The sequence below is a fragment of the Rana temporaria genome, chromosome 11, assembly GCF_905171775.1.
Source record: "Rana temporaria chromosome 11, aRanTem1.1, whole genome shotgun sequence".
Classification (NCBI taxonomy): domain Eukaryota; kingdom Metazoa; phylum Chordata; class Amphibia; order Anura; family Ranidae; genus Rana; species Rana temporaria.
In genome coordinates, this window is record NC_053499.1 from 32129508 (window position 1) to 32142213 (window position 12706).

Below are 12706 nucleotides of genomic sequence, written 5' to 3' on the forward strand. Positions count from 1 at the left end.
GAATTCAGCTTCCGACCGAGTTTCTGGCTGAATTCTGCCGAGGAAACTGGTCGTGTGTACACTTTCGGCCGAGGAAGCCGACGAGGAGCTCGACGAGGAAATAGAGAACATGTTCTCTATTTCCTCGTTGTTCTATGGGAGCTCTCGTCCCGCCGAGCTCCTCGGCGGCTTCAGGGCTGAACTGGCCGAGGAACAAGATGTGTTTGGCACGTCGAGTTCCTCGGCCGTGTGTACGAGGCCATAGGCACCTTTAGATGGCACCTCCCTTTATCCAACATCCGTGTAATATTGTGACAAGCTAAAAGTTCAGAAAAAGCCCAACAGACAATAAAGTGAAGCTGCCCCTTTAAGTGCTAATACCAATGATCGCTAATAATCTCTATATGGTCAAACTAAAGGTGCTAACGCTTTTACCGTCACATCAATTCAAGATACTTTTTCATGTAATGTAAACCCAAATATAAATAGCAAAAAAATCATATAAAAGTCCAAGCCCAATAGTGACAATAGTGATACCAGATACACCACCACCATTCACTTCCACTTTGTGTTTTACCACGTGTTTTATAGAAAATGCGCACTCACCACAGGGATTAGATCCTTACTTAAAGTATGGTCTTAAAGCACTTATTTCTTCAATACTTCTTTGTAACGGGATGTTTTGGTATCCTCCATTCTTTATATAGATCCCATTTTTTCTCCAACCATTCAGCAACAAACCAGGAAGATGCCATGATAAATGATACCATAGTGCAGTATTTAATAATTAAAATATTTGACATAATACACAATAAATTCTAACTTAAATTTAAAAGTGTCTATATTACCGGCAACAGTGTATACAGCTATAGTTAGTATGGTTATGCTCCACTAGAGCTGGCGTGCATTCCAATTACTGGAAGTCTAGGACCGGACGTGACGTCACACGGGAACCGTAAATGATGGTAGCATCAGCCTTGACGCGTTTCATTGAACATGGCCTCTTCAGGAAGTCTTCTGCCTGCGATTTAAAATTGCAAAGTATGGAAGGGGCCTAAAGATAGCTGATCAGCAGAAAAAGTTGGTCGGACAAATGATTGGATTTCAACTATGTGCAGTGTGTACAGTGCAGGGATGACACAGTGCCAGGGTTGGGGGGAGTTGAGGGTGGGGGGTTTGGGGGGGGGGGCGCAACTGAAATCTGGGGGACCCAGCCCACTCCAGTACCTCCCTAGATCTGGACATGTGACAGTTACTTGGCTGCGATAGCTAGCGGGGAGTCCCTGCAAGTGTTGCTGGTGCTACTGAAAAGACGGCATCCCTGGCATCTCTTCATGGGCTCTACTTGTCTGTGCCGGCCACTGCCATCATGCCATGGGTGCTATGTCAAACATGGCATCCCTCCAGATGTGAACATTCATAGCCACAAGTTAACAATATTCATAGCAGCATTTTTCTCTGGACTTGCCTTTTAATTCAACATGATTTTCAAAGTCACCCAATGAGACAGATTTGCTTTATACTCTGACATACACCAGACTGAGGTTATGTAAATTTTTTGCCCCTTTACTTTTGCTTTTTCCTATTCTCATTGGTGTCTGAACATTTTTTCACAAAATAACACAGACTGTTTTTGTCTTTGCAATTTTTTACTTTTTAAAATACATTTTTAACTTATTTTCTTGGTGAGGATGCTAATTTGGCTTATTTTCATTTTTTTTAAAACATTTTAGAAACGTTTTAGAAACCCTATGTTTACAATGGTAAAAATGTGACCAGTATGAAAATGATTCTTGTTTACTTCTCTTTATCCTTCTGGCAATGCCCACTTCCTCAACTTTTAAAGGTTTCCAACAGTTCTTCATCCATACATAGGACCCTTATATACACAAAAATAATTGGCTATTGAAAGCCCCCAGTGCATGTCGAAAAGCCTTAAAGGGGTTGTAAAGTTTTTTTTAAAATAACAAACATGTTATACTTACTTCCTCTGTGAAAGGTTTTGCATAGAGCGGACCCTATCGTCCTCTTCTGGGGTCCCCCCGTGGGGCTCCTCCCCACAACAAGTGCCCCCTCGGAGACCCGCATTCCGGGGGGCACTCATCCAGGCACACTCCCGAGTCCTGCTGCTTCTGTGTCCATTGACACAGACAGCTGACTCGGCCCCGCCCCCCCAGCTCCCGTGTCACTGGATTTGATTGACAGCAGTGGGAGCCGATGGCTGCGCTGCTATCAATCTATCCAATGAGGACCCGAGACAGTGGCTGAAGCTGCTGTGCTCGTCTACGTCAATGGAACAATCAGGTTCAGGTAAGTAAAAGGGGGGCTCTGGGGGGCAGCTGGACTACAGAAGGTTTTTCACCTAATGCATAGAATGCAAAAGGGTATTTTTAAGTCAACATTGAAAATCAAGCCTGGAAATGAATAAAAAGCATGGAAAGCAGAGCCTACCTGCTCATTTATTCAATTTTTAATCCAAGCTTTGCTATTCTGCACCAACTCCCCTTGCCCAGTTCATTTTTTTTGTATTCGATGCTAGATTATGAGTTCATGAGATGCTGGAATGTCGTCTGCAGATTCCTTGCTGTTTCTCATATGCAGAAAACCTGCTGAAAAAAATATTGACAGTGCTAAGATGTTTCCTCCAGCCATTAATCAGATCAGTACCTGCTTTGGAAATCAGAATTGGATTACCAATGCAAGAAGAGCTGAAAGAGTAAAGCCTCGTACACACGACCGAGAAACTCAACGGGCGAAACACATCGTTTTCCTCGTTGAGTTCCTTGTTAGACTGTTGAGGAACTCGACAAGCCAATTTTCTCCATTCCTGTCAAGGAAATAGAGAACATGCTCTCTTTTTGGCTCGTCGAGTTTCTCGACAGTTTCCTCGACGAAAATGTACACACGACCGGTTTCCTCGGCAAAAAAAATTCTCCCAGCAAGTTTCTTGCTGGTTTTTGCCGAGAAACTCGGTCGTGTGTACGAGGCCTGAGGCTTGGTTCACATATATGCAAATTGAATGTGTTTTGAACCGCAGCTGATTTGCGTAACAGGTGAACCAGATCAGCCTTCAATTGAGTCGATTCACATATATGTGGGCCAGTTGTAGTGCAAATTAAAACAGGATCCTGTGCATTTTTCAGGTGCGATTTAGGTGTCCAATTCGCAACTGAAACGTTGAATAGAAACTACATTGAACTATGCAAAGAAAACCAAACCTGCATATATGTGAAGCGAGCCTAAGTTATAGAGCATACATCTAAGGCAGTACACTCCTACTGTCCCTGTTAGATGGCCTGTGGAATCTTATCCTTATCACTACCATTACCCTCTCCAATGACAGCGCTTCAGTGGTCAATTAGTTTCCTTTATTTGTATAAGGAAAATGGCAATTGGTGTCAGTGAAAAAGTGAAACTAGTTTTTGGGAGTCACATAGAGCAGGGGCTCCTGGTTAATGAGAATAGTGGTGTCTGCTAAAAGGTAGGTCTTTTAAATGTGTTAAAAATTCCTAATGGGTTCACTTTTAACACAGTAAAATGTTGTCACTTGTAGCCATCATGTATTTGGGTATAAAATGTACCTGCTTGCCAAAAAGCCACCTTCATTACAATGTGGCGTGGACGGCAGTCACGATGTCCACCGGCCACCTGCGATCGTTCCTCACAGAGACAGAATGGGCATCTGTCAATGTAAACAGACAGATCCCCGTTCTGTCAGGGGAGTAGAGAGGGATCTGTTGTTCCTAGTATTCAGGAACAGCGATCTCTCTGTACTCCCAGTCAGTCCCATCCCCCTATAGCTATAAACACCTCCGTAGGACACACTTAACCCCTTGATCGTCCCATAGTGTTAACTTCTTCCCTGTTCCGAAGCAATGTCGCAGTCCCGCTACAAATCGCAGATCACCACCATTAGTGGTAAAAAAAAATGCCATAAATATATTCCCTATTTTGTACACGCTATAACTTTTGCTCAAACCAATCAATGTACGCTTATTGCAATTTTTTTACCAAAAATATGTAGAAGAATTAATAATGGCCTAAACTGATGAAGAAATTATTTTTTTTATTTTTTATTTGGGAAAAATTTATTATAGCAATATCAAATACCACCAAAAGATAGCTCTTTTTGTGGGGGAAAATAGAATTTTGTTTGGGTACAACGTCGCAAGACCGGGCAGTTGTCAGTTAAAGCGATGCATTGCCGTATCGCAAAATATGGCCTGGTCAGGAAGGGGGCAAATCCTTCCGGCGCTGAAGTGGTTAAAGTAGAATTAAAGGCAAAACATTTTTTTTTTTCATTTTGGATAGAACAAATGAATGTTATAACACGTGTCAGATTTTTTTCACCATCTGTGTCCCATTGCAGAGATTTGCCTTCACTTCCTGTCCCATAGCCAAACATGAAATGAGAGGAATTTCCTGCAAATTAAGGGAATTCCTTGGGGGTTCCCAGATCACCAGAGCCAGTTTCCCCATTGGAAAATGTTCACTGCGGACAAAAAACAGGATAGTAAAGGATGGTGGAATGGATAGGCACCAACATCCCTGTAAGTATATGTAGACAAGGAGAAGTTTTTTGGTGGGATTTTGGGGGTGCCGGCAAAGAAAGTATTTTCAATACTACAATCAGAAAAAAGGTATAACAAAGATTTTATTACATAAAAAACAAAGTTAAAAAGATTTGGCTATGCATAAAGTACGCAAGTACAAAATAGCATCTAAATTCAAAATAGATGTAAGAATTGGTCACTCGACAGTAGCATTGGAGTGACTTATCCTGACATGTTTTGCCACTTTGGGCTTCCTCAGGGGATGCTTTTGAGAGCAGTTAAATGTTGTCCTGCATAGAACGAAATACAGTTAGAAACAGCAATAAATTAAATACATAACGAAAACATTTATTTTGAGAGACAAAATATGCTGTTGTCCGCCATGCCCAGTATCAATCACCCACCCCCATTAGAGATTTTTTTACCTGCGACTTGATATTAAGCCAATTGGGTGGTCGTCATTGGATAGTATACATATAGGCAAACCAGACAAGACTCAGAAAGGGATTTAGCAACCAGGATCTATTCAAAAATAAATGACTTAGTGAGTGTAAACCCAAACAAGTAGTGAGATCACTAGCACATGGGACATGTGAAACTAGGTGAGGGGAAGGAAAAGAAGGGGGCAGATGGGGGAAGAAGGGGGAAATGGGGAGTGGGAAGGAAGGGGATTGTGTTGTGGGAGTGTTGGATGTGGGAAGGATGTGAGGGGAGAGGGGGGAGAGAGAAAAACTAGGAAAAGTAAGGGGGAGGAGAAAAAGAGGGATGGGGAGGGCGAGGGGAGATGGGGAATGGGAGGTTAGGATGAATGGAAGAGAAAGGGGAAGTGGAAAAAGAAGAAAAGGGGGGAATATAGAAGGGGAGGGGAATAGTGAAAAGGGGGAGTGAGTGGGGGAAAAAAGGGAAAAAGGAGGGGGGGGAGAAGAAAGGGAGGGGAAGGGAAAGAAGGAAGAGTAAGGGGAGAGGAGGAAGGGCAAAGATAACACGTGGTGAGTGTAAAAATAATCAGTATGGTGAAGGGGTGTTGGTATAGGGGTGACTAGGGGAATGTGTGATTAGGGGTACGCACTAAAAGGAATATTATTTATAAGTGGGAACCATAATTAATAAGATAAATAGCAGCTGTGTTTTTGATTGGTAAACAGGACCAATAGGGTAAATCTTCTTAGTGGGGGCACAGACAGCAATAAAAACTGAAAAGCTTTCTAATATCTCTGCACAGTTCTAAACTAAACTAAGAAAAAAGTTGTTCCTTTAGTTATACTTTACCTCTGGAAACACTCCGGAAGGTTTTACCCATTTGGTTCCAAAAAAAGAGACAGTTGGAGAGTTGGAAGCTCTGTATTTACTGTGTACCCACATTAACATGCCATATGTATGTATGTATGTATTCTTGTTTCTGTAGCGAAGACTACCTGTGTCATGATGTTTCATACTGAGATCCTCATCCCTCTCCTGCTGTGTTGTCTGATCATAAGGAGACCGATGCTAACATTTTGGCTATAAAGCATAGCTGTATTTTAGGAACGGTGTGTAGCATTTACTGAAGCTGTTAACACTTTCATCTGCGCAAGGGTTTCGCTATTCGTTGGACGCTAGCAGCTGGAAGCCAACTGCAGCAGTGACACCTGCAGGCTGAAAAATATAACTGCCAAGACAGTTCCAAAACGATTGCAACAATATAGCTTCTTTATATCATGGTTTATGGATACAACAAACAAAAATGATTATTTAACCCCTTATGTTAGTCTTTAGTTTATAGCTGTAGTCCATAGTGTAGCTCCATTGCTAATGACCCCAAAAATGCGGCTTTTACATACGTTTAGTTTTATCAAACAGGGATAGAGGGCGATCCTTAATATGGTTATATTATTCATATATACCGATATATATAGATCTATATCTATATATAGATATATACACTTTTAATGCACATGCGCCAAGATTTATCATCATAATTTAATATTTGATGCCTAGTGCAAGTCCCTGTTTGGTTAAAAAAATATAGAGGAGGATCTGGGCTGCTCTGTGCAAATCCACTGCAACAGAACAGGTAAGTATAACATTTTTGTTATTTTTATAAAAAAAAAAAATAATAAGACTTTACAATCACTTTAGAAAGTTAAAAATACAATAATAGACGTATAACCGAAAGTTAAAAAGTTACACTCACACAACAAATGGAGGGGCGTGATTGCCAGACAATGCTATGGGTTGTTTAATGCTGTGATCTATCGATAAAGTTACAAGGATTGGGGTCCAGGAATGCAAGTTTCATAGTAGCATGTGATTGCAGTTTAGCCGTGCATGAACCGTGCATCATTTCACATTGCTACAGCTGTGTGCTACTAATTGTAGCGCCATACTGCCAGCTCACACCATTGACCCTTGTTTAATGTAACTTAGGTGATTGGTAAGCTTTCTAAGATGATTTGGGGGTGATTTTAGACATGCTCTCATTGTGGATCTCACATTCTGTTATATCAACTTCTGATTTTGTACCTTTCCAATATTTGAGGCAAATTGCTTTTAAGGTAAAGTGTCTTTTTAAGCAGAATTTAATACAAGTATCTCATTAGCTAAATGGTTTCATGGCCTTGCATTGTGTCTAAATGGTGTGACACATAGAATTACATTGTACTAACAGCTCTTTCAATTTAACTCCTTCAGGTGAATAAGCTGATTGATGAACTGAAAACGGCTATCAAAGAGCACCAGGGTCAGCTGGATAAACTTGCCCCACAATTAAAGGCTGAACAAGAGCAGTGCGCCTACCAGCACATCAGACTCCTCCCGAGCAATGCTGATCTTCTACCAGGTCTACATATAAAGGTGGGTGTTAGTAATTACAATCAAGGTCATCTACATTGTTCTTTATATGGCTAGAACGTTATTTGCTTCGGCAATTATGTCTTTTAACCTCCCTGGCGGTATGATTATGTCTGGAATTTTGTACCAAAAGCGGTACAATTATTTTGCATGGAAATTTGGCATTTTATACTGTAGGCCTGTAATTCTTAGGAATAACTCACCTACATCTATCCAAACAAGAGTCTAGTAGACATCCCGGGTATGATAGAGTTTGAAACACAAAATCATAAATTATAATAAATAACTATAAATAATTATAACAAATAATAATATAATTATAATAAAAATTATTCAATAATGTAATTAAATCAAAAACACTGACATTTGCTCAGTTGCAGAATTGTCGCTGTCATTACTTAAATTTTTTTATGACGAATTTCCCCACAAATCGCTATCGCTCAATTCTGCAAGTGATTATAATTTATTATCGATGTTTTCTAGCTGCTCTAAAATCACTTTTGACATAAAGCGACACTTATTGGACAATCTACAGTTTGCAGGCAGAAAGAACAGTTTTTTCTTTATAAAAGTACATGCAGAACACTGGGCAGACCACTAGGGACAAGGGGGGGGGTGTATTTTTTACATACAGTACTGTAATCTATAAGATTACAGTATACTGTATGTACTGTGTTTATTTACTTTTTTGAATTTGGCGCCGTTCTCCGCCCCCGTGCGTAGTAACTTTGCAGGGAGCGGAGATCGGTGGCACACAGGCACTGTGTGAATTCGAGCGAGGACGCTGCTCGCTCACACAGCGGGGATGCATCGCAGGATCCAGGGACAAGGTAAGTAACTTGCCAGGAGAAGGTAAGCCACGCCGCTGCAGGCTCTGCACAGCTACCCCGAGCGTGGCTTCTTTCGGCAACTCGTGATGCTCCTTATGCGATGGGGGGGGGTAGTGTTTGTCATCATGTCAATCACTAACTGCTGCATAGGAACTCCCACTCCCGCAGGAGGCACTACCCGGAAGCTGGCTAAGAAGCTTTACAAGGTATGTACAGCAAAAAAAAAAAGAAAATCGGCATACTGACAATGTCGGTAGTGAGCTGGATGTAATGTTAGAAATTTGTTTTTAGGGTGACCCCCTACTTTAATAAACCATGCTTAATATGATCTCCTTTTCTGTCCCTTTCATGTTATTTTTAGTCCTCTATTTGTGTTTTTCCGCCTTCCTTTTCTTACGTTCTTCTCCTTTCCTTTTCATTTGCTCTCAAGTTTTTTTTTTTTTGCTCTCCACTTTCTTTTGCTATTTCCTCTCCTGTGTTCTCCCTCTTTTATTTATTTATTTTTGTCAATTTTTATACAGCTCATTAGACAGATTGTTTAGTGGACTGGGGACCAAATGTGGCCCCTGACTTGCCTTTATCTGGCCCTTGGGGCACTATTTCACCAACTGACACCAATGATGGAACACTATTATTTTCATCGATCTAAAAAATGGGGCACTATTCCTCCCATTAAAACCAATGAAGGGGCATTGATGTTGGGGCATTTTCTACTTCCACTGGCCACAGTCCGACCCCCTAAAGCCTGAAGTACAATAAACTGGCCCTTTGCTTAGAAAGTTTGGAGACTCCTAGCGGCTTTGCTGAGCAGTGGCCCTTTAAGCAGGGTTTACAGCACAATCATTCGCCATATCATAATATATAGACAACTGTGTATTTTTCTCCTTTTCAAGTGTCATACTCATCAATAGGGATGAGCCAAACACCCCCCATTTCGGTTCACACCAGAACATGCGAACAGGCAAAAAATTTGTTCGAGCACGCGAACACCGTTAAAGTCTATGGGACACGAACATGAAAAATCAAAAGTGCTCATTTTAAAGGCTTATACAGTATGCAAGTTATTGTTATTAAAGTGTTTTGGGACCCAGGTCCTTTAAATGCTTAAAGTGAAACAATAAAAGTGAAATATTCCTTTAATTTAAAATTACTCGCGGCTATTAATGAAATGTCGATCCCGGCAATACAGATCAAAGTCATTGAAAAAAATGGCGAATAAACCATAAAACACTGTGCCTGAAATTTTCCAGGTACACTTTCAGGATTAACCAGGCGATCAAAAAATAAGTGTTGTTTTTGTGGTTTAGTGGGAACGGCAGCCAGGTGCAGAAGATGGATGTTTGGCATAAAATAAAGCCATTTAGTTTTTATTCCCTAAATAATAGCCTTCCTTAAAGGGGTTGTAAAGGTACAATTTTTTTCCCCTAAATAGCTTCCTTTACCTTAGTGCAGTCCTCCTTCACTTACCTCATCCTTCCATTTTGCTTTTAAATGTCCTTATTTCTTCTGAGAAATCCTCACTTCCTGTTCTTCTGTCTGTAACTCCACACAGTAATGCAAGGCTTTCTCCCTGGTGTGGAGTTTCGTGCTCGCCCCCTCCCTTGGACTACAGGAGAGTCAGGACGCACACTAACACACAGCTCCTTTCTCTAACTGGAACATAGAGAGCATCCTGACTCTCCTGTAGTCCAAGGGAGGAAGCGAGCACGACACTCCAAACCAGTAATCTTCTGATGCTGCAAGAGTTATGAGCTGCTGGACCTATCACAAACTGTCATGAAGAGACATTTGTGATAGGACATTTCCTATTTGTGGGGAAAAAAGGACGTCAATTTTGTTTGGGTACTGCGCAATTGTCAGTTAAAGCGACGCAGTGCCGTATCGCAAAAAATGGCCTGGTGATTAAGAGGCAAATCCTTCCAGGGCTGAAGACCTGGAATTAACATTTTTAATTTTATTACAGATTTAGATAAGTGTATAGGAATAATAAAGGGTTAACTGGTAATGTGAGTTTCTTGTTTTACACTGCTAGGATTTGAAAAGAAAATTATGCATTTGTGTGTGTGTGTGTGTTTATGATCTAAATGTTCTGCATATTGTACTGTGAAACATTACCCCTTGTAGAGTTAAAGTTAAAAGTGGGTTAAATGGCTTTACAAAATGTCAAATGCAGTTGGGCAAAAAACATATTTGTGTTTGCTTACATATTTGCCTTAGGAAATGTATTATATGCAAATGAAACAGGGATCTAAGCCAATACCAAGCATGTATGATATACAGATTTTTTTAATGGTTGTTTTGTCATATAGATTAGTGTACAGTATTCTTTTATGTGTATGTAAGTAATTGAATTTACAATTAACAGCCATATTTAGATGATCTTTTTAATACTTTTTCTTAAATATTTATATACTGTATAAGTAAAAAATATACCTGTATGTCAATTGCATGCCAATTATACAGTATATATCTATATCTATATCTATATCTATATATATATACACTAGGGCTTATTTTCAGGGGATGTCTTATTTATTTATGGTATGTACACAAAAGTTTCTCCCCCTGTCAGCTCTGGAGTCAGCATTGTGAAATTCTGTAATCCCAAAAATAAACCTTTGTTTAAAGACCTTATAAAATGATGTAAACCGTTCTGTAAAAATATCATGTGCAGTGTGTCTCCTTGTGTAACATTATTGGGGAAAATACCTTACTTACAGTGCCGCTTGCCGCTCACGTGAGCCGCTGGAGCTCTTCTTCCCTACTCCAAATACTGCAGAGGGAGGGGCCAAGATCCCCAATGACCCCAATGACGTCAGCCCCACTCTGAGTACTGCAATGGGTAGGGGCTTAACCTCCCTGGCGGTATGATTCTGTCTGGAATTACGTACCAAAAGCGGTACATTTATTTTGCAAGGAAATTTGGAGTTTTATACTGTAGGCCTGTAATTTTTAGAAATAACTCACTTAAATCTGACCAAGCAAGAGTCTTGTAGGCATCCCGGGTATGATTTTTTTTTTTAAAACAAAATTATAAATTATAATATAATAAATAATTATAAATAATTATAACAAATAATAATTTAATTATAATAAAAATTATTCAATAATGTAATCAACTCAAAATCACTGAAATTTGCAGTTGCAGAATTGTCGCTGTCATTATTTTATTTTTTTTATGATGAATTTCCCCGCAAATCGCTATCGCACATTTCTGCAAGTGATTATAATTTATTATCGCTGTTTTCTAGCTGATCTAAAACCATTTTTGACATAAAGGGACACTTTTGGACAATCTACAGTTTTTAGGCAGAAATGACATTTTTTATTATATAAAAGTACATGCAGGGCACTGGGCAGACCACTAGGGACAAGGGGGTGTGTATTTTTTACATACAGTACTGTAATCTATAAGATTACAGTATACTGTATGTAAAGTGTTTGTTTACTTTTTTGAATTTGGCGCCGTTCTCCGCCCCCGTGCGTCGTAACGTCGCAGGGAACGGAGATCGGCGGCACACGGGGACTGTGAATCGAGCGAGGAGGTCCCGCTCGCTCACACAGCGGGTGGCATCGCTGGATCCAGGGACAAGGTGAGTAAACCAAGCCTGTGGATCCAGCGAAAGGTAAGCCCGTCCAGCCCGAGCGTGACTCGGGTTTACCGATCCTAACATGTAAAACCAACCCCGAGTCACGCTCGGGTTTACCGTCAGGGGGGTTAATAAAGTTTTATTGAAAAAAAAAACAGCTGACATCAGCCGGGAGGAGAGGAGAAGAGCTCCGGCGGGTCACGTGAGCGCCCAGCAGTGCTGTAAATAAGGTATTTTCCACAATAAAGTTACAAAGGGGAGACACACTGCACATTATATAATCTTTTTACAGAACGGATTACATGTTTGTACAAGGACTAGGGCTTATTTTTGGGGTAGGGCTTATATTGCAGCCATCCCAGAAACTCATGCTAGGTCTTATTTTCGGGGTAGGGCTTATTTTTGGAGAAACAGGGTACATATATATATATATACAGTATATTATTTATTTATTATTATTATTATTATTATTATTATTATTATTATTATACAGGATTTACTGTATATAGCGTCAACAGTTTGCGCATCGCTTTACAATGTGGGGGGACAATACAATTACAATACAGTTATTTATGTATATATATATATATATATATATATATATATATATATATATATATATATATATATATATATATATATATATATATATATATATATATATATATATCATATGTATCTCTATACATAGATATATCTATATAACTATATACTTTAAGTTTGTGTTTTTTAGATGCAAAATTCAAAAGATGTATATGAAATTTTGTGTAGAGATTTACCTGGAATAATCAAGGGTTCCTGTTTTGTTTTTCCAGTTCAAAACCCTGCCATTGTTTACCTGCCATGTTGTCATCATTTCACATGCAGTTTGTTTGCATTTCATGGCCACAATTAGCAGTTTAGAACTGTAAGCATAGATGATGCT

General features: G+C 39.8%; 1 protein-coding gene across 1 annotated transcript in view; it reads left to right on the forward strand.

The window, feature by feature from the left end:
- Positions 1-12706, forward strand: part of LOC120916783 (doublecortin domain-containing protein 1-like) — a 113791-nt gene that overhangs the window by 9537 nt on the left and 91548 nt on the right. Inside the window, exon 2 of the mRNA XM_040327719.1 lies at positions 7203-7364. Coding sequence (XP_040183653.1) covers positions 7203-7364 — 162 coding nt within the window. The remainder of the gene's footprint in view (positions 1-7202; positions 7365-12706) is intronic.